The sequence below is a fragment of the Dipodomys ordii genome, unplaced genomic scaffold, assembly GCF_000151885.1.
Source record: "Dipodomys ordii isolate 6190 unplaced genomic scaffold, Dord_2.0 Scaffold23, whole genome shotgun sequence".
In the NCBI taxonomy this organism is placed as follows: domain Eukaryota; kingdom Metazoa; phylum Chordata; class Mammalia; order Rodentia; family Heteromyidae; genus Dipodomys; species Dipodomys ordii.
In genome coordinates, this window is record NW_012267239.1 from 139738 (window position 1) to 162206 (window position 22469).

Genomic DNA, 22469 nt, shown 5'->3' on the forward strand with positions numbered 1-22469 from the left:
AGAACAAGGAAGATTCAGGTCCAATCCCAGTATTATGAGGAATGACTCATCAAGAGGCTTGGAGCTTACCGCTTTACCTTTTGGGGTTGTTACAGCAGGATAGGACGCAGCCCCTCCTCCCTGAGCACCTGGGCCCTCATGGGCAATGATTTATGGAAAGAATAGCATGTAGCAACACTCCTAGGCCTCTGTATTGGCTCCTTGGCCATTTCTGAGCCCATTGAAGGCAGAAATGGGTCCCCAGCACTTCCCATAGGCAGATATTGACCAGGGCAGAAGCTTTCCACCTGACTTTCTAATGGCTAGCACCTAGGGGACATGGAAATCAGATTTTGTCTCCTGAGCAACAGAGGGCCTTGATCCTCCATTTCTCCCTTGGCCCTTGGACCAACAAGAGAAAGCAGTACTCTGGCCTCTTCACCAGCAATCCACCTGATTTAGCTGTTGGAGTTTTATCTGCTAGGACTTTGTACTGGGTTGGTTCTTGCCAGGCTCACCTTTCTTTCCAGGGACTTCTGCTCTTTCTCTTCTGTTAACTGTTCCTTTATGAGAACTTTGACTGCCAGGGAGGCAAGGGTATGAGCTCTTCTCCCCTAGGCCCTTTGATACATTGCTGAGTCTGCCTCTATGTCTCTGCCACCATCTCTCTGGAGAGAAATAGTTGAATTATCAGAATTCAGCTAGGAAATGGAAGAATTTAGAAAAATGAGATGTTGCTTAGGAGTTGGCAGCCACATCCTCATCTTTCCTGATTCTGAGCCATCATTGCCTAGGTCTTCAGGTTACCAAGCAGAAAGTACCTATAGGTCAGGTACTTTTTTTTTTTTTTTTTGTCGATTGTAGGGCCTGAACTCTGGGCCTGGGCACTGTCCCTCAGCTCTTCAGCTCAAGGCTGGTGCTTTATCACTTGAGCCACAGCGCCACTTCAGCTTTTTCTGCTTATGTGGTGCTGAGGAATCAAACCCAGGGCCTCATGCATGCAAGGCAAGCACTCTACCACTGAGCCACCTTCTCAGCCCTGAGGTCAGGTACTTTATCAGGGCAAAGACCAAGCGCTCTTTCAAGCATCTAGCCCTGACTGGACACTAGGGATTGCTTAGGTTCCTCAACTACCAAAGGAAGAGAAGACTTGGTATCCCTGAAATGTAATTCTGACTCACACCCTTCATTTAGCACTGTCCTTTAATACTTCAGCAGTGACTAAGCCATGGAGGTAGATAACCACTCCCATGCTCCCTGATCCCTAGCCATGATGTAGACATTATTAATCAATCATGAAGTCCAAGCTTACAAGTCCTCAGTAGCCTTCCTGGCTGCCCAACAGTTGTACAATCCATGTTATATAGAGAAATGAAGCCAAGGGGCTAGGAAGGTAGCTCAGTGGTAGAGTGTTTGCCTTGCATGCATGAGGCCCTGGGTTCGATTCCTCAGCACCACATAATCAGGAAGTGATAGAGCGCTAACCTTGAGCTGAAGAGCTGAGGGACAGCACCCAGGCCCAGAGTTCAGGACCTACAACCGACAAAAGAAGGAAGGAAGAAAGGAAGCCAAATGGGCTCTTCTTCAACCCAGGTTTGATCCTTCCCCACTACCTATTTGTGGTATTAATTTGGGGGCATCCCTTTCTTTTTTTTTAAACTTGAGCATCTGTGCTCTCTGAAGATAGTGACTTAGCCTACTACCTTTTCTTATGGGACTTAAAGGTTTTTCTTGGCCTGTAAGGGACAGTATGAAGGTAAGGGATGTGATTTCCCTGCATTGGTACCTTCTGCTGAAAATAGCAGAGGATATTTTACACATTACCAGCAGGAAGATAATCCACACCACTCCCCACCCCAAGTGGGAGCTATTGGTTGCTTCCTGTAGAATTTGTAACTGAGGAGGACCTGAGGTTTAGAAATGCCTAGTGGTTTAGACCTTAGGCCAGTCTTTTATTTGGTATATCACTGAGTAGCAAAGTTGCCAAAGAGAAAAAGGAGCTGTGCCTTTTAAGTTCTCATGATGAATATAGAGTATCTATCTTTCTTTTTTAGGTGAGGAAACTGGCTCAGAGAGGTTAAATGGTTTGCCTGTGGTCACACAGCCACTAAGAAACTAAGCCAAGATGTAAGGCAGATGTCCTAGCCCATGAGTATTAGACTTCAGCTTTCTGGACCCCATGAACCATCAGAGCTTACCTACTCTATTTCCTATCTCTGCTTTGCCTGGGGTAGGTGGAGTTAATACAGTGAAATGATAGTAAGCCTTTCAGCTTCATACTCCTCCCTATCTGAGGTACTGTTTGGAGCACCATCCTCTGCTCCTGCCAGGGGCATGTCCAAGTGGGATTCTCTTTGTAGCTTCCCTGCCTGTCTGGTAGAGAGAGGGAGGAGTCCTAACAGCATAGACATAAGGCCCACTGCCACCAGCATAGCCTCAGTGAGTTGGGGCATCATGGAGAGACCCAGATATGAACCCTGTGGGATCAACAGCCCCAGTCTTGGCCACCAGTGTGGTTCCTATAATCTCTTCATCCTTTTGGCTCCAGCGCCTATGCCCTTTTGGAAGTGACTGGGCAACATTCCAAGTGTCTCTCTGACTCAGAGCAGGGGCCAGAGCTGCCCTAGCTGGCGAGCATCCTGACCCCAGAACACCCAGTGTCTGTGAGCAACAGGAACCACTCGGGGGGGTTGGGAGGGAAACCAATTCAGCCTTCAGAAGGAAGGATCCTGCAGGCAGGTTTTCCTTCTAGGCCCAGATCCTGTGGGCTGGTGGGTGGGTGCTCATTTGTTTAGCTGAATTAACTTCACAGTTAGATGACTGATTTCTGCTGCTGGGTAATTTCCTTCACGTGGTTGCCTGTCTGTCTGCTTTGAGCTCTGCACCTCGTGCTGCTTATGCTTGGAAACGTGTGTGGGGGATAATACAGCCTCTGATGCTGGTTTTCTGCCTATTATCTCTGAGCACACCCCCCCCCACACACACCCGCCCAGAGTAAGCAGGGAGACAGTAGGCCTGGCAGGTACTGCAGTTGGCAACATCACTATAAACTGAGGCACTGAGGATCAGGGAGAGAAATGGAGGCAGTGTGTGTGTGAGTGTGTGTGTGTGTGTGTGTGTGTGTGTGTGTACACGTGCACACATGCACGTGCGTGCGTGCGTGCCAGCATGCTTACGCATGAGCATATGCCAGTTCTGGGTCTTGAACTCAGGGTCTTAGTGCTATTTTTGAGCTTTTTTGCTCAAGGTTTGTGTTCTACCACTTGAGCCACAGCTCCACTTCAGCTTTTTGGTGGTTAATTGGAGATGAGACTCCTGGACTTACTTGCCCATGATGGCTTTGATCTGAGATCATTAGATCTTAGCTTCCTGAGTAGCTAGGATTACAGGCATAAGCCACTGGCACCTAGGTAAAACAGACTTTGCAACTGATAATTAAAAAGAGTTGGAGACTTCAATATGGTGGTTCATGTAATGTCAGCTACTCTGGAGAGACTTCAGGAAGATGGCAATTTGAGGCCAACCAGGGCAAAAAAAAAAAAAAGTGAGAAACCATCCCAGCTAATATAGTTGAGTGTGGTGGTTCACAGCTGTAATCACAACTACTTAAAGGCTATTTGTTGGAAGATCACAATCTTGAGGCTGGCTTCAGACAGAAATGTGCAACTCTACCTGAATATTCAAGCAAAAAAAGGGGGAATAGCAGTATGGCTTAAGAGGTGGAACATCCATTTAGCTAGCAGGGAGTTCAGACACCAGTACTGCTAAAAGGGGGGGCAGGCTGTAGCTCAGTGGTAAAGCACATGAGACTGAGTCAATCCTCAGCACACAAAACACACACACACACACACAAAACCTAAAAAAACAGGAGACCTGGGCAAGTCCTTGGTACGTAAGGAAACCTCAGCAAGTACCATAGGGCCAAAAGACAGATAGATGCTGCAAGGCCAAAGAAATTGTGTATGTCCAGGCTTAGGCCTTATATTTGCCTTTAACAAATATTTGTAGAACTTGGATTCTCTCAACTCATATGGTCCCTGGTTCTCCAGGCACACTATTCAACTCCAGTCCCTCACTTTGTGAAGTCAGGGAGTTGGAAATGAAACGAGATGAAATTTAAAAAAAAATAATAATACTCGTTCCACATGGGGCTCGACGCCTAAGTGCTGCAGTAGCTACTGCTACCCTTGTCACTATAAATTAGCATTGTCCTTCCCAGGCCTTGATCATCTTGTGATGGGTCACTCCAAGACATAGGAAACCTGGGCCAGAATTGACCCCTAGAGACATTCCAGAGACCAGAGAATGCAAGGGAGTCAGATAACAGACAGGAAGGAGGAAAGAAGGGAAAGCCAGCAGGACCCTGCCCTGATGCTCTACTGCAGGTGGTCAGTGAGCAGCTTCCCTAGGAACCTTGTTCCTAGCCCAGCTGCTGGACCCCTGGGGTTCATCATGGCATTCCGCAGTCAGGGACACAGAGGGTCGGTTGTCAGCCAGGCCCCTGGCATTCAGTCTGCTCCAAGTCAGTCAGGCTCCTGGCATTCAGTCAGCTCTATAGGTTTTGTTCTGAAGGCATAGGAGTGGGGGCAGGATCCGCTGGCTACTTCCAGGGCCAGAATATTCCACATTCAATCCACACTTGGAGCCATCCCAAGGCCTACTCATGGCCAGCAGCTGTCCCCTCCATGTCTACTCCTATGTCCGCCTTTTTGTTCTATGCATCCTCTCTTTTCAACTGCCACCCGGGCTTTCCTTGGTGACTTTTCCTGTCACACTGTCAAGGTGTTGCCTGATGTATTGATGACCAAATACAGTTCCTGGACCTGAAATGATTTTTTTTTCAATGCTCCTAGGGCTAGTTATATGTCATAGTATACACTGGGAGGTTTTAGCAACCCAGGCTGGCCCCAAACTTCTGGGCCCAATGATTTTCCTATCTCAGACTTATGAGTTGATGGGACTACAGATGTGTACCACCATACAGGCATTATCTCATTGCTGGTTAGGGTGCCAGCATGAGGACCTTTTTCCTGGCTTATAGCTGGCTGCTTTCACTGTCCTCATCTGGCCTTTCCACAGAGACGTTAATCCCGTTATGAGAGTCCTGCCTGTGTGACCTCACCTAAATGTAATCACTCTTAAAGCTCCCCTCACTAACTGTCATTACATTGGGGGTTAAGGCTTTAAATGACAAATGGGGGAGAGTGATGACCCAGACATTCAGCCTGTAGTAGTGTACTAGAAGAGGCTGCCAGCCTAGGGAAAGGAGGAATCCCCCCTCCTCATAGCCTAATGGAGGCCCTCATAGGTTCAAAGTAAGAAGAGGCATGATGCATGAGGAACTCTAAACATGATGCTTATGTGTACCAAGTCCATAGACATGCTATTGCACTAAATCCTCCAAAAAGTGCAACTAGACAGGTCCTTTTTTTTTTGTCAGTCATGGGGCTTGAACTCTGGGCCTGGGTGCTGTCCCTGTGCTCTACCACTTGAGCCACAGAAACACTTCCGGTTTTCTGGTGGTTAATTGGAGATAAGAGTCTCAAGGACTTCCCTGCCCAGACTGGCTTTGAACTGCGATCCTCAGATCTCAGTCTCCTGTGTAAGTAGGATTACAGATGTGAGCCACCACTGCCCAGCTCCTCTTCATTTTTTTTATTGTTGTTTGGGGTGCTGTGCTAGCACACTACCACTGAGCTATACTCCGAACCCCACATCTGATTTCTAAGGAAATTGAAAGTCAAAGAAATGAAGTAACCAAGCTGACATCTCAGCAGAAAAAGAATGTGCAGGCAGTGAGGGTGGGAGAGTCCTGGACCCCTTCCCTCTCAGGCCGTCTTATTGGTTATTTGAAACCGCAGTGGTGTCCATTCCAGCTGGTACTTCCACCTGGGTGTAAAGGAGCTCCCAGAAAGAATATAACCTTGCCACCTGCTGCCTTCCCTCTACCACTTTTTTCACCCAACCTCTTCTAAGTTGCTGCCTCTCACTTCTGAAGCATGATGCTTCCCTGTCCTGGCTCCAGCAAGGTCCAAGCCCTCTCTGTCCTCTGGCTTTTTCTAACCACATGACCTCACACCATTCTGAAGATACATTAAGGGCTGTGACCTAGGGTGGCCCAGCCTCCCCTTGCCTGTGTTCCAATCATCCTGCCTGCACTCCCAGACCCTTGGCCAGGCTGATGAGCCCTTTAGAATGGGTTGTCTTCTGAGCTGGCAGAGACTAAAGACTTCAAGCTTTCTGCTGGCGCCATGTGGGCTGGCCCAACCAGGCCTAGGTGACCTTCCTTCCCACAGAAAGGCTGGGTCCTAGGGCAAGAATGAATGAGGAAGCAGAGGTGGTAGACATGTAGCCTGGGGGGGTCTCTGAGTGCCTGGCCAAAGAGGCTAAACTCTTGCCCGGGTCTTCCAATTCTGTCCTTTTTGGGTCATCTGTCCTGGGCCTGCCATTTTCTGAAATACATGCAGGTGCAGATCTGATGTTCTCTCATGAGAGTAGGAGGATGTTTTAATCTCCCACCACAGTGTGCAGCTTCCAGCCAGGCCTGGCTGACCTTCTAAGCCAGGAGGAGGCATCTGCCCAAACATCGGGGTCCCTAAACTGTGGGTCTTTGAGAATCTGTTTCCCAGGTCTAAGAAGGCCTTGTCCTATAAGCCTGGCTCTAGGTTGTTCTCTCTTCTTCCCAACCTCTTCTTTTCTCCCACTGTGTTCGCTTGATTAGAGCCCCTCTGCCATGTTCTACTCCTTGTTCATTGATTGGCTAGAATTGTGTTTGGGATCCTGTCAATTCTCAGTGCTAGAAGGCCTTCTTTTTGATTCTCTGGACATTTCTCTGGGTAGAACTGCCAGACTCCAGATATTTTGATCTCCTGAAGCCAGATCCAGCTCTTCCTTAGGCATCCCTGGTTTAGATAAGGTCCTGGTTAAAAAAAAAAAAAAAATTGTAGCCACCACTTATCTATCACTCAAGCTACAAGGGGCCTGCTTATGAAACGCACCAACTCACACATTCTTGGAACAGCTCATACACAGATGGGTGTAATACAGCATTGTGGCTCAGGGCAGTTGGGACTTGTGGCTTCTCTTAAAAAGATGAAGGTTGTCCCAGGTAGAGGTGAGATGGATAGGAGAGATGGATCTGGCAACTATCACAGTATCAAAAATGCATTCCTAAACCAGATTGAGTTTGCAGTCACTATTAGGGAGTAGCCATTTCTGACCTGTAGCTTCTGAGCTGAGCTTAAGGTGCCCTCTGCTGGTGGTTGGAGAAAGCTCAGCCCCTTTGGAGAAAAAATTGCTATCTCTGCATGTCACTGCCCTTCACAAGTTCACTTTATCTCCACCCACTATACTAGGAAATCTTACTATATGTCCCCGTTGAGCATATGTTTGTGTAGTCGTTCTTTCAGGACCTTAGTGTCTCAGGGCTGTCTCTTTTCTCCCACAGTAGACCCAGCAGACTGTAACCAGGTCTCTGGAATTTTCCCTCCAGTGCTTCCCAGAGGCTTCCCCAGAATGCACACAGGTTTCTTGCTTCCTGTGGATGCCTGTACCAGGCATGCTGTCTGCCCTCTGCTGGGGAGCTGGGGGGAGGGAGAGGGAGGCAGTAAAGCATGAGTGACGATGAGTCATGGCCTTGGCACGCCAATAGCCTTCTTGCCCTTCCACTTATGGGCACCAGCAGTTCTGCAAAAAAACAAAAAAAAAATCCCGTGCCAGCAGCCAGGTGAACTAAGCTGAGTACCCTTGGCGATGACATGTGATCCCCATGCCTAAAGGTAGGGAGGGGGCCTGGCCTAGACTGCATCTGCTTCTGAGAGGCCCATAGGCCTCTAGCTCCTGCAGTGTGGGGCACGCTGAGAAGGAGAGGCTATAGGTGGCAGTGGCAGTCCCCCTCCCCTCATCCTCATCCATTCTGGCTATGCCACTTCTTCAGATGAAGATGAGTGTACCTCTTACTGGCAAGAAGGTGAGTTTGATGCACTTGGTTTTGTGTGGCTCACCTACAGATGAACCCCATGCTTATCCCACTGTGATGAGATAGTGTGGAATAGGGTCTCCTTCTCTGTCATGCCTCCTTAAAGCCAGGGATCTCCTGCGCATTGTAGAAACCAATAAGTATATATTGCTTGCTCACTGAAATACAAGTTCAGTTTTCATATGATCAAAGTACATGGTAGGGAACGAATCATAACTGGACAATGCACTTGCACAGAACAGTGTGTGTATAGTGATTGTTTGCAGCATCAACCTCTCATCCTGACTCTGTCCTTGGCTTACCACAGAAGCTGGCCCTTCATGAGGTGCCGATCTGTTGGATGACTGATTAAACTTGCTGCATTATGTCCATTCAGTAGCCCCCTGAGCTGTGTAAGAAAGGACTGGCCTTGACTTTCAGATAAAGTACTGAGGTGAAGAAAGGTTTGGGACTTATTGGGGAGATCATATTTTCCATTTCCTAGCTTATCCTCGGTCTGACTGCCTATGCTGTACATAAGGGCTAAGTTCTCAGGCAGCAAGTGACTGGGAAAGAACAGAGGAGATACTCCCACTTGGATCCTGCCCATCCTGTCTAGTCAGAACTGGAAAGTGGGTTCCCAGGTACAAGGCCCCTGGCTTCCTTCTGAATTAGCCCCTTCCTTCCTTACCTGAAGCACTGGCCCTCTGAGATTACTCTTGTGTCTACCATCTTATCGCTGGGATTGCCTCATCTCTACCCACAGTGCCAGTTTCATCTCTATATAGGAACAGCTCTTCCTTTGCATGACTAGTTTCTTGCTAATATTGGGTCCTGGTTTGCTACCCCAGAGGGGTACCAGCTATCTTGTCTAAAGAGGACTCTCCTGTCATTCTTCCTTAGAGCATTTGTTTGATTGTAAATGATCCTCTGTGGCCCCCAGGCCAGTGACTGTCACTGCCCTACATCCACCAAGCCTTTTCTCCAATCTAAGCACCCAGGAAGGACTCAAGAAATGTTTTTGGTTCCCTTGATTATAGCCCTTCTGCGATGTTCCACTCTGTTCTTTGACTGGCTAGAAATGTGTTTAGGACTCTGTCAATTCAGGGCTAGGAGGCCCTGGACATTTCTTTGTGTAGAGCTGCACACTCCAGGTAGTTTGACTTTCTGAAGTCAAGAGAAGTACACATAGCTCCTCTTAGCATTTTTTTTTGGGGGGGGGGGTCAGTCGTGGTGCTTGAACTCTGGGCCTGGGTGCTGTCCCTGAGCTCTTCAGCTCAAGGCTAGCGTGCTACCACTTGAGCCACAGTGCCACTTGCAGCCTTTTTTTACTGTTTATGTGGTGCTGAGGAATCGAACCCAGGGCCTCATGCATGTGAGGCAAGCACTCTACTGCTGTGAGCCACCTTCCCAGCCCCTCCTCTTAGCATTTTGATGAGATGGATGGAACATTGCAGAAAGTGGGTCTGAGAGTTGGATATAGAGGGGATGAAATCTCCCAAGGGAAAAAGTTTTCCAGAAGGTCCGTTTACTCTTACCAATTGGAAAGACCCAGCTTACTTCATCCCATACCACCCATGCTAGTCCTAACTTGAGACCTTCTTCCATGCATATAGCACCGGCAGCTGCTGAAGGACAGCTTCATGGTGGAACTGGTGGAGGGAGCCCGCAAGCTGCGTCACGTCTTCCTGTTCACGGACCTGCTCCTCTGCACCAAACTCAAGAAGCAGAGTGGAGGGTGAGTGACATTTACCCAAGTGGCGACTGCTTCAGCACTCCGGTATTGATGGTCTCCCTCTGGGGCATGATTAAAACATTGTGGCCAGGTGCCTCTCTTTAAATTCTACTTTCACACAGACATGATTCCAGGCTCAAAGTCAAAGGTGTCACTACTAATCAGGGCCAGTCATTCAGCTTCATCTTCGAACGTGAGGAGTAAACCTGACTGTCCGTCACGTACAGTTGGAGGAAGGACTGGCTGTAAAAAAAAACTGAGAAAAGTATGTCAAGTGAAGGGCCTGCTCTGGGAATATATTGTTAGGCAAATCTGTTTAACTCCCTGAACCTGGTGATGGTGGCCAAGTTATTCTCATCATAGGCTTGCAAATCTCCCCGCACTCCACCAGGGGTCAGCCTCACCCAGAATTGAATAAAGCAAAGAGGGTCACATTGGAAAGAACCATAACTGAGCTCTTGTGTTCTGCTTTTTGTGGAGCCTAATAGAGAGCCTCTGTCCCCTCATTTGTCCAGTGAAGAAATTGTATTGAATATATCTGCAGCTTCTCAAATTCTGCAGCTCTGAACTTTAGTCCTGCCCTGCCATTGGGTATCTTATCATGTTCCCAATGTGAGCACCAACATCAAGATCAGCACAGGATGAAGGGACCCATGGCTTCTCAGATACCTTGATGCCTGGAGTCACATGTGGAATAAATGTTCCCAGGAGACACCGAGGTTGCCAGTATCTGCTAATAGCCTCATGGAACACAGATTGGGCTTTAGGTCACATAAACCATGCACAGCTGTGAATCTAGGGCTCTCTAGCAGGAATGAAAAGTTGTGACATTATTAAAGGAAAATAGTCATCAAGTTAACGTTCTTCTTCTCCCTATCCAGCAAAACCCAACAGTATGACTGCAAATGGTACATTCCACTCACGGATCTCAGCTTCCAGATGGTGGACGAGTCAGAGGCAGCACCCAACATCCCTCTGGTGCCAGATGAGGAGCTAGATGCCTTGAAGATCAAGATCTCTCAGATCAAGAGTGACATCCAGAGAGAGAAGGTACGACCGGCTGAGAGAACAAGAGCCAGGCCCTGTGTGGCCTGAGTGGGTAGCAGCCCCTTGTGCACAAGCCAATAGTTATTCTTTCTGCCAAGCATCTGGTCTCCAGGACTTGATGGGGCCTAGGTGAGCAACTCTCAGCTCTTGGAGTGCTGGATGTCTTATCTGCTCATAGCCAGACACTGAGTGGTCCTAAGAGCCCAGCTAAATTAGGGTTCTCATACTAGAGCCACTAGCAACCTGGTCCTGATGGGAAATGAAAGGCTCTGGATCTAGATGTTCATTGTATACCTTTTACAGAGTACTTATTTTACCTGGCAGGTAGCCTAATGACCAGGTGTCTGACCTAGAATCTCACATAGAAAACTTGGTTATACCAGTGGCTCTTGTCTGAACTTTGTCCATTTTAATCCTGCCTGATCATCACTCTGGTTGTTAGGATCCTGACCATGTTCCTTTGTCCTCTTAGCCCCACCGCTATCCCCATCTGCATCCCAGGGAAGACCTAGGCTAGGATAGCCCATGATTCTTCTGTTGGAAGGTAGAAGTTCAGCACAGCACCATAGTAGTAAAGAAGTTGGGGGGCTGGGAAGGTGGCTCAGTGGTAGAGCTCTTGCCTTGCATGCATGAGGCCCTGGGTTCGATTCCTCAGCACCACATAAGCAAAAAGAAAAAAAGCCGGAAGTGGTGCTGTGGCTCAAGTGGTAGAGCTCTAGCCTTGAGCTGAAGAGCTGAGGGACAGCACCCAGGCCCAGAGTTCAGGCCCCACGACCGGACCCAAAAAAAAAAACAAAAAGAAGTTGGAAGAGGGACTGGGAAGTTGGCTCAGTGGTAGAGTGCTTGCCTTGCATGCATGAGGCTCTGGGTTCGATTCCTCAGTACCACATAAGCAGAAAAAAGCTGGAAGTGGCGCTGTGGCTCAAGTGGTAGAGGGCTAGCCTTGAGCTGAAGAGCTGAGGGACAGTGCCCAGGCCCAGAGTTCAGGCCTCACAACCAACCAAAAAAAAAAAGAAGTTGGAAGATTATTATTTACAGATCCTAGGCAGATAGGACACAATGAATTGAGATGGTAGCCTTCCATTTGGAAGTCATTCTAGGTAGGACGAAAGCCCATGCTAGTGGCACCTAGTAGAATATTTGGTTTGTTTGGGTTTTTTAGGAGATAGCATCTTACTAGGTTGCCCAGAACTCCTAGGTTCAAGTCATCCTCCTGCCTCAGCTTCCTGAGTAGCCAAGACTACAGGTGTACACAACTCAACTGGGGCAACGAAAGGCTTTTATAGGACAAAAGTAAGGAATATCCACCCCATGGGCTGTATAAGGCCAGCAAAGTTATTCTGTATATGAAAGGAAAGATACATATGCTTCTGGTATACTTCTCATTGGCTGCCTATATTGATAATTTTGTATAGCTCAACATTGATGTTATAAATAGTCACAACTGTCCTGATGAGGGATGAGCCCCTCCAGCTGTTTTGGACTTTGGGAACCTGGTTCTTTCCAGGGAGGTTTAGAAGCTTATGGACATAATGAGGATGAGCCCTTGCATGGGGAGAGCCTGGCACTGTAGGAAAGGGAAATCCCAAGACAGACTTGAGTTTAGAACAGTGGCCTCTATTAATTGTCAAAGGTTGGAGAACCCTGGTGACTATCTAGAAGGCCAGAGCCTTCATGGCAGTGGGCTTTAGGAAGGATCCACAGGGCTCTTGACAGGGAGGATTTCCCCATCCAGGTCCTGGTGATATGTGTTTGTACTCACTTGGATTTCCCCCAAAACACTCCCAGCAAGCTGGTGCTCAGGTCATGGAGGGGATGAGGGCTCTTCTCATTCATAACAACCCCTGCACATTGTCCATGTTTGGAGAAGTTGAATGCAAGGAAATCTGTAAAGGTTTTTCCCCTCTCTCCTTGTGAGAGGAAGGACCAATTCCCTCAAAGCAGGCTTACCGAGCACAGCAAAATTGGTGCTGGGCCTTGACCCTAAGGAGAGGGTGTATCCACAAAAGGCTACCAGCAAGGTCTGTGTTTGTACTAAGCAGACAGTGGGATCTCCACCTTCCCTCGTCTCAGTGTTGAGAGCAGTAGGCACTGTGTGGGAGCAGGTGGCCCTGGAATGGAAATATGAGACTGTCCTCTCCCTGGCAGAGGGCAAACAAGGTCAGCAAAGCCATGGAGAGGCTGAAGAAGAAGTTGTCAGAGCAGGAGTCACTGCTTCTACTGATGTCTCCCAGCATGGCCTTCAGGGTCCATAACCGCAATGGCAAGGTGAGTACCTGTTACTGGCTCCTTCCAGCTAGTCCTGAAGATGCTTCCAGCCTGGAATGGGGTCTTGATCAACCAGCTGCAGCCCAAACTTATCCAGCCAGCTGTTGTCCTCAGCACTTGCGAAGACTTTGCAACTGTAGTCCCTTTTCTCTTGAGAGCATTCCTGTGCCAAGAGAGACCTGGTCGGCATGGCACATGCAGGCACACATATTCTTCTGACTAGTTCTTTGGATCATGGCCCCAAGTTGAGTGGCTGTTGGCTCAGCTCCTACAGCTGGGAGGTTGGCAGGATCTCCAGGAAGGGAAGAGGACAAGCAGCCTTGCAGATTTGGACAGCCCTGACTCTGGATACAGGAACACTATCTGGGAATCTCCAGGACCAGTGACACACATTATCTCCTTGTCTGGCTCCTAGTGCTATCTGTAGCCTGAGTCTTGTCTCTCCACAGTGTCATGCACACCTGTCAGTGAATAGAATGGTTTGTTTTTTGGCAGCTGGCAGGAGAGGCAGCTGGTAGGTTCTGTAGCTTTGTCTCAGCATAGGCTTGTGGGTTGGAATTAGATAGTACCTCTGCAGATCTCCACCTTTAAGAACCCCTCCAAAACCAGAAGCTGCACCAACTGTACTAGTGTCACTCCCTGACCTGAGCAGTTCAGGTTGGGCTTGTGCCACAGCTCAGTCTATAAATGTGTGCAGACACTATGGACCAGTTTGTGCTGGAAGCAGTGAGCCTGACCATGAGCATTCCTGGCCATTGTGGCACACTTGAGCATACCTGGGCCTAGCCAGCTGGCATTGGGGAGGTGTGAGTCTTTAGCTCTTCCCCTTGGGCTTGCCAGATGCTGGCTCAGCTGATAACTGGGGTTTGTTGTTCTTCTCACCTACTATAGAGTTACACATTCCTGATCTCCTCCGACTATGAGCGAGCAGAGTGGAGGGAGAATATACGAGAGCAGCAGAAAAAGTGTGAGTGGCCTCTGTACCCAGGAGACTTGGCTTTTGGCTATCTACTATGGATGGACATCTCTTACAGTTTTAGACCATCTTTCTTTTTTCTTTCCTTCTTTCTTTTTCTATTCTAGGTGTTTTTGACAGTTACGGGATTTGAACTCAGCCTTCAAGCTTGCTAGGCATGTGCTCTCCCACTTAAGCCACACCTTCAGTCTTTTTGTTTTTTCCAGTCCTTGGGCTTAAACTCAGAGCCTGGGCACCGTCCCTGAGCTGCTTTTGTCAAGGCTAGCACTCTACCACTTGAGTCATAGCACCACTTCTGGCTTCTGTTTATGTGGTACTGAGGAATGGAACCCAGTGCTTCATGTATGCTAGGCAAGCACTCTTATCACTAAGCCACATTCCCAGCCTCCATACCTTCAGTCATTTAAACCTCTCCTTTCTCCCCCCACCCCACCTCTTTCTTTCTAAGAAGGGATTCTATCCAAGAAGAATATATAAGGAACTCAAATTTAGAAAACAAGTTAGAGCCCAGCACTGGTAGCTCACGCCTGTAATACTAGCTACTCAGGAGGCTGAGATCTGAGGATTGCAGTTCCAAGCCAGCCTGGGCAGAAAAGTCCATGAGACTCTTATCTCCAGCTAGCCACCAGACAACTGGAAGTGGCACTGTGGATCAAGTGGTAGAACGCTTGCCTTGAGCTGAAGAGCTCAAGGACAGCACCCCAGCCCAGAGTTCAAGCCCCATGACTGACAAAAAAGAAAACAAGTTAGATGCTCCCCAGCTTTGTTGTTCCCTCTTACCTATTCTGATCTCTGTACACACATCCCCACCATGGTTCTCTCTCCCATTCCTTCCTGAATTCCCCAGCTTTGCTGTCTACCCTCTGGGCCTGCACATACACACCACTCACCAGGCCTTTCTTATACATCCCCTCCCCACTCCCAAAAAAGGTGCTGATGCTGGCAGGGCCCTGAGCCCACCTGGTAGCCATCAAGACAGAACACTTAGAACACTTAGTCCTGTCTGGGATAGTCTCGTCTCTCTGGTCACAGTTTATGTGGTTTCTTTCTTCTCGAACTCCAAGCTGCCCTTCAGTGCTGCGGCAAGGGGGCAGTGTGCAATATTAAGGACTGGTAAGCCAGACTTCATCCCAAGATCTGGGAATACAGCTTCCAGCTCCCTACCTGTTCCTTTTGCCTGGAATCAGGCCACACTGTGTCTTAGGTGGCCTGGTCTTTCCATTGCAGTAGGTTCTTTTTGTGTGTGCTGATACTAGGGCTTTTTGCCTATAGTTGGAAATCTACCACTTGAGCATGCCTCCACATGTTTTTTTTGTTTTGTTTTGTTTTGTTTCTTGCATCTTTGGTTAGTTAATTGGAGTTAAAAGTCTTTTGGATTTGTATGCCTAGGCTAAGGTCAAACCTCAGTCCTCAGATCTCAGCCTTCTGAGTAGTTATACTTATAGGCATACTGAAACACCCCAGCTGAAGCAATAGTTTTGCTTCAATTTCTACACACCAACTCTGGGCTTGGGGCTCTGTCTGCCTCAACCTCTCTGCCTCTGCATCAGCCTCAGCTCCCATCTCTGCAGACTGATCACTCAGACCTACACTGAGCCGAGCCTCATCTTTTCTTCAGTGCCACTGAGGCCTGGGGAGAGCTAGGGGCTCTGCCGAGGCTTGTGTCCCAGGGATTTTTGCCTGCACATGAGTACTCAAGTCATTTCCAGTGTGGCAGCATCTGTTTCCCACTCACTGTTATGCCAAGAAATAAGTACTTTTTCTCAACCAGCAGAGATATAAAACCAATAGCAGGCTGACTGGTGCCACTTCCCAGGGTGTTGCTCCTACTTTGTCTTTGGTGGCTTGTAGATATATGTGGACATGTATGTGGGCAGTGTGGATACCTCTTCAAGGGTGCCAGGTCTGGGCTCTCTGAGGTTTCACCTGACTCTGTGCCATTGCTATACTTCTCAAGGGAGCCACCAAGCCCCAGCACTGGCCCTGTTGTGCTCCTTCTATGTGTGATGAGGATCAAGTGGGAGGGGCACAGAAGAGTGGTATAGACTGACATATCTCTGTACCCACTCTGCCTGCTCAGGTTTCAAAAGCTTCTCTCTGACATCTGTGGAGCTGCAGATGCTTACCAACTCATGTGTGAAACTTCAGACTGTCCATAGCATTCCACTGACCATCAACAAAGAAGGTGAGTTGGACCTCTTGGGCGCAGAGTAGAGGGCCAGCTTAACTCCCTCCTATTGGTGCTGTCTTCATTGCCATGCTTGTTGTCTTCTAGGATTGGTTAGGAGCAATTTTCTCTCTAGGCAGTCACTACTTGGCTGTTAAGAAGGATAGATTCTGTCCCTAGCCACAAGGCCTGTGACAGCCACCCCTCAGCCCCTCGATGCCATGATCTGGCCCCACTGACCTGCCCTTCTAGTCTTCCTCTAGCCCAGGTACTTACTGGCTAACACACTTGAGTTTTTGCCTTCATTGATACACATTTACGCATGGGCTCACTGATACACACATTAGGCCTGTGTTTTTCACACACCTGTGCACACATACACATGCACTCTTTTCATGTCCTACATCATCCCAGATCATCCCAGATGATGTCTTCTTCTGTCTTTGGAACCTTAATATATTTTGTCTCACTCAACTGATTTGTCTGTGTTGTGAAACCAACTAAGTCTTAAGGTTCCAAACACAGAAACCAATGGGCACATTTTCTGTCTGAACTGCCTTGCTCAGTGCTGGGTTGCTCTTAAAGTAGAGTCAGACATTCTCCTGATTATCCTCACCTTTTTGGTTTCTTTCTCAGATGATGAATCTCCTGGACTCTACGGCTTCCTGAATGTCATCGTCCACTCAGCTACCGGGTTCAAGCAAAGTTCAAGTAAGTGGACTAAGATGGAAAGTAGCAGGGGCTGAGCAAGCATCTTCACCGGAAGGACATCAAGCAGAATGTAGGGAGCCAGGGAAGTGGTTCAGATGACCACCAAGTGCCTTTGGCCCCAATCATTTAGGTACAGTAACTAATTGAGGGTTTTCTCTTACTCCTACCTGTCTTAAATCCTGTGAACTGGTGAGCTTCTGTGGGCAGGATTGGAATTTGACAGAGACTGCCCTATAGTGTTCTGGTGCTTCAGAATCAAAAATTTTCAAGACAGGGTGGTGCTATCAGCAGCAGCCCCTCAGCCCCATCAGCAGAGTAGATTTAGCTGTTTTGTTATAGATGGTAATACCTTTTTCTCTACCAGCTACTCAAGCCCTCAGAACAGTGAAGACTGGGTACATTGCATTCTACTAACTTCCCTACATAGCAGCGCCCTAGCTCCAGGGATCTGTAGAAATGGGGTAGAAGGTGGCAAGCACAGTTCTAACCTTTCTTTTCTTTTTTTGTCATCAGTTATGGGTCTTGAACTCTGGGCCTGGGTGCTGTCCCCGAGCTCTTCAGCTCAAGACTAGTGTTCTACCACTTGAGTCATAGCACCACTTCTGTTTTTCTGGTGGTTAATTGGAGATAAGAGTCTCATGGATGTTCTTGCCAGGGCTGGCTTTGAACTGCGATCCTGAGATCCCAGCCTCCTGAGTAATTAGGATTACAGGCATGAGCCACTGGTGCCCAGCTAACCTTTCTGACAGTGTCTGAAAACAGGAATTCCCCCCGTAATGTGTCACAGGATAAAAGAAAATAGTTGTAGTGCATATGATAAGGAACTTGGGTCTAGAATATACAAAAACCTCTTAGGATTCAAATTAGAGAGATGACACAGTAGTAAACAAAGGGAAAAGATTTGAATAGCTGATAAATACATGAAGACATGCTTGTCATGTCAGGAAATATAAATTAAAACCACATCCCAGGACAGCAATATATTAAAAAAAAAAAATGATGCCCACTAGAAGCCAGGTGCTCACGGCTCACACTTGTAATCTAGTTACTCAGGAGGTTGAGATATGAGGATTGAATTTCAAAGCCAGCCCTGGAGGAACAGTCCATGAGACTCTTATCTCCAGTTGACTGACAAAAAGCCAGAAGTTGGAGCTATGGTTAAAGAGGTAGAGCACTAGCCTTGAGCTAGGGATAGCACCCAGGCCTTGAGTTCAAGCCCAAGGACTAGCACACACAAAAGATGCCCACTAGAGCTGACTCATAGAACACTTTAAAAATACCACAGAAACAAAGCAAACAAAAAGGTAAACACCAACATATGTTGGTGAGTACCTGAGGAAACAGGAACCTCATGTATTGTGGGTAGAGATGTAACATAATTCAGCTACTTTAGAAAACATTGGAAAGGGTTTTTTGTTTGTTTGTTTTTTGTCGTCTGTGAACTCTGGGCCTGGGTGTTGTCCCTCAGTTTTTTAGCTCAAGGCTAGTGCTCTACCACTTGAGCTACAGCACCACTTCTGGTTCTCTGAGTGGCTTATTAGAGATAAGAATCTCATGGCCTTTCCTGCTAGGGCTGGCTTTGAACCGCAATCCTCAGATCTCAGCCTCCTGAGTAACTAGGATTACAGGCATGAGCCACCAGTGCCCGGCTTGGTTTTTTTTTTTTTTTAATGTAAGTGTTTTGTGGTATTTTTGCCAGTTCTAGAGCTTGAACTCAGGGCCTGGGAACTGTCCCTGAGCTTCTTTTGTTCAAGGCTAGCGCTCTACCACTTGAGCCACAGCACCACTTCTAGCTTTTTTTATGTGGTACTGAGGAATTGAACCTAGGGCTTTCTGTATTCTAGGTAAGCACTCTACCACTAAGCCACATTCCCAGCCCTGGGAATTATATAATTATATGATTATTATAATTATTGTTGTTGTTTGTTTCTAGGGATAAAAGCAAAGGCCTCGTGTACACTAAGCATATGTTGTACCACTGAGTTACACCCTAGCCCACATTACACAGTTCCTTAAGAAATTAAACGTACCTCCCTGTCATATAGCTTACCAGTCTCTTAAGCATTCACTTTGTGTGTGTCTATGTGTATATGTATGAACATTTCCCTCTTGCTTTGCTTTTTTACTCAATGCTGGTACTCTATCACTTGAAGCACACCTCCACCTCTGGCACTTTTTTTATGTGTACCAGTCCTGGGCCTTGAATTTAGGCCTGGACACTATCCCTGAGTTGTTTTTTTTCTCTCTCTCTTTTGGTCATGGGCCTTGAACTCATGGTCTGGGTGCTGTCCCTGAGCTTTTTTGCTCAAGGCTAGCACTCTAAACTCTACCACTTTGAGCCACAGCTCCATTTCTGGTTTTTAGGTGGTTAACTGGAGATAGGAGTCTCATAGACTTTCCTTCCTGGGCTGGCTTCAAACCACAGTTCTCAGATCTCAGATCTCCTGAGTAGTTAGGATTACAGGTGTGAGCCACCAGTGCCCAGCCACTTACTTCCAGCTTTTTTATGGCTATTTGGAGATTAATCTTTTGGATTTGTGTGCCACAGTCTGGCTTTGAACCATGATTCTCAGATCTCGGCCTCCTGAGTAGTTAGAACTACAGGTGTGGGTCACCAGCACCTGGCTTAAGCATTTACTTTAAAGAAATAAGAGTATATGTCCACATAAATTTTTTTACAGACAAAATGTGGCCCATCCATGCAATAACCAATAAAAAGTATTAACAATTTTTTCTCTCATATATATATATATATATATATATATATATATATCCATGAGAGTAAAAATTACACTGAATAAAAGAAGCCAGATGGGAAAAACTACATTTAATGGACCAGGCCCTATGGCTTACATCTATAATCCCAGTTCTACCTCAAAAAATAAGCATATGTGTTGGTGAATATTTTTAATTCCAGATACTCAGGAAGTAGGGGAAGGTGGATTATGTTCTAAGTCTGGTCCAGGCAAAAAAGCTTGAGACTCTAATCTGAAAATAAAACTAAAACAAAAAGATCGAGGACAGGGTATGTGGGGGGGGGGGGTTAAAGCAGGAAAATGCTTGCTTTGCAAGCATGAGGCTCAAATCCTAATAGAAAAGACAAAATATAGAAACAGCCTGTTAGAAGTTTTCAAGGGCTGAAGGTAGGGAGTTACAGCTTTATAGATGTGGACAGTGTCCTGAAATGATTGTATTGGTGTAAAAGTGTTTAAATTTGTTAGAGATCTTCAAACCATACAGTTGCAATGGTTGAATTACTTAGAGTACAGATTTGACCTCCAGAATATAAATTGTTCCCCTGTGCCCTTTTCTGCCTGGCTGTCCTGTATATGTTGGTGTTTCCCAAATTCCTACCTAGACCTCCTTCCCTCCTATGTCTCCTTCCAGGACCTGTCTGTCAACATCACAGATGAAGTTCCCAGCCTGCCCTGTTACCTTTCTATCTATCTCATCCATGTCCCACTCTGAGCCTACTCTGAAGTCCTGTTCTCTTGCCCTGTCAGATGCCATTCATTTTGCCTTAGATACCTTTATCCTTGGCAGTGGCCTCCCTGCTCCTCCACCCAATGGTATTTCTTTGTGCTTGCTTGCTTGCTTTTTTCTTTTTCTCTTTTTGTATGTTTGTCCTAGACCTTGAACTGTCCCTGAACTTTTGTGCTTAAGGCTAGTATTCTACCACTTTGAGCCACAGCTCCATTTCCAGCTTTTTAGTAGTTAATCGAAGATAGAGTCTTGCAGACTTTCTTACCCAGGCTGGCCAGACCCCACACATAGTCTAGCCCTACTCATTCCCAGACCATGCTTCCTCTTCTTGGCATGAACCTAACTTGCCCTGCACCATGGAACTATTTCCCGTACTCCACACTGGTCTAGAGCTCTCTTCCCTCCCAGCTGTTTGCCTGATATAATTCTTGCCAGAGTTATAGGTGCAAGTCCCCCCCCACCAGCCCTCCCAGGTTGGGTGAACTCTGTCACAACCTTGTTGTACAGCACTCACTCCTCTAGATTGCTATGAAACAGTCACCGCTGCCCTCCTATCCAGTGTAGGACCCACCCTTGTTACTAAAGGAGCTTTACAGAGGACTGTTGAATGACCAGTGCTCCAAGAGGTCCCATTTCCCACCTCTACAGGCAGTCAGGGGCATGCATGAGGTCCTGGTATTCACATTGGCCACTGGTTTGGTGTTTTACTTTGAAGATCTTTTTTTTACTGATTTCACAAATAATACTTGCTCTTACAGAAAATACAGAAGAGATGCAAAAGTACATTTATCATATATTTCCCTGTCTCTCACAGATCTGTACTGCACCCTGGAGGTGGATTCCTTTGGTTATTTTGTGAATAAAGCAAAGACACGTGTCTACAGGGATACCACAGAGCCAAACTGGAATGAGGTGAGGAGCCTTCCTTCCACAAGGGCCTTGGCCAGGATGTTTGCCACATAATTCTGAACCTCCAAGGGCTTCCTGAGGGTTTCCCTCAAAAACTATGACACCAGCATTCCAGGAATCTCTGAGAGCATGGGGGTGGAGAAATGATCCATTCCAGAGATTTTAGTCCAAGAGATTTTATCTTTGTGTTCCTAAGAATCTTACTACCCCAACACAAAGAAACAACCTATTTTGTGAGAGAAATGTTTAAAAAGAGCACTTCAAAGGCTCTTTGCCTTGTCTCTGTAATTGCCTATTATTTACTTTAATAAAGATTTCCTCTGAAGCTGAAATGGACTCCTGTAACCCTCTCAGTTTCCTGAAGCCTAGAGCCCTGCACATGGGGGTGGAGGGTGGAAAGGGAGCTAGCTACAAGCAGGCCTTCAGGACCCTTCAGGTCCTAGTTGCCGTTTTGTTGGTGTAGTCTGTTGCTCTGCTCTTTTTCACTTTGGAGAACTAGTTTGTGTTATACTTTTGGCCTGGAGCCACAGGAATGGACATGATTGCAAAGAGACCAGTGTCCACAATGTCCCAAGACCCCATGATGCCATTTCCAACATCTTCAGCAGTCTGCTGACCTCCAGAACCTTGTTATTAGTGGTATAGGTGGAAATAGCCAGGGCACAAATCTGCCACTCACCCCTTTAGGGAAAGAGGAGGAGACTATGAGCTATAGGCAGCTTGATCAATGCTATTTGTGTGACTAGTGGAGCACCAGAAAGAAGCTGTGAGATCAGAAAGCACCCAGGTCTTCACTGAGCAGCATCCACTGCTGTGGTCATTTGACTTGCTGCCTGGACAAGATGAGGGCACAAAGAACATGGTGTTCATTATAGCTCTGGACTTCTGCACAAGAGCATAATAAGAGCTGTGATGGTGACACGGTGAGGGAAAATGTGAAGACCACATGGAATCTGCTGTGAGAGGCTTTGCAGAGACTAAGGAGTCTGGGATGTTGCAAAGGCAGCAGGGAAGGGATTCTAAGACAGGTTGCAAAAAAGGTTCCTTTCAAAGATCCAAGGAGGCCGAGAATGTGGGTTAGTGGTAAAGCGTTTGCTTAGCATGCATGAAGCACTGGGTTCAATTCCTCAGTACCACATGAACAGAAAAAGCCAGAAATGGTGGTGTGGCTCAAGTGGTAGAGTGCTAGCCTTGAGCAAAAGAAGCTCAGAGACAGTGCCCAGGCCCTGAGTTCAAG

General features: G+C 47.2%; 1 protein-coding gene across 1 annotated transcript in view; it reads left to right on the plus strand.

The window, feature by feature from the left end:
- The window catches only part of Bcr (breakpoint cluster region), a gene marked incomplete at its 5' end in the record, with an annotated part of 143055 nt that overhangs the window by 91908 nt on the left and 28678 nt on the right, over positions 1-22469 (plus strand). Inside the window, 7 exons of the mRNA XM_013014243.1 lie at positions 9553-9674; positions 10553-10721; positions 12867-12986; positions 13878-13953; positions 16043-16147; positions 16766-16840; positions 21138-21235. Of these exons, the coding sequence (XP_012869697.1) occupies positions 9553-9674; positions 10553-10721; positions 12867-12986; positions 13878-13953; positions 16043-16147; positions 16766-16840; positions 21138-21235 (765 nt within the window). The remainder of the gene's footprint in view (positions 1-9552; positions 9675-10552; positions 10722-12866; positions 12987-13877; positions 13954-16042; positions 16148-16765; positions 16841-21137; positions 21236-22469) is intronic.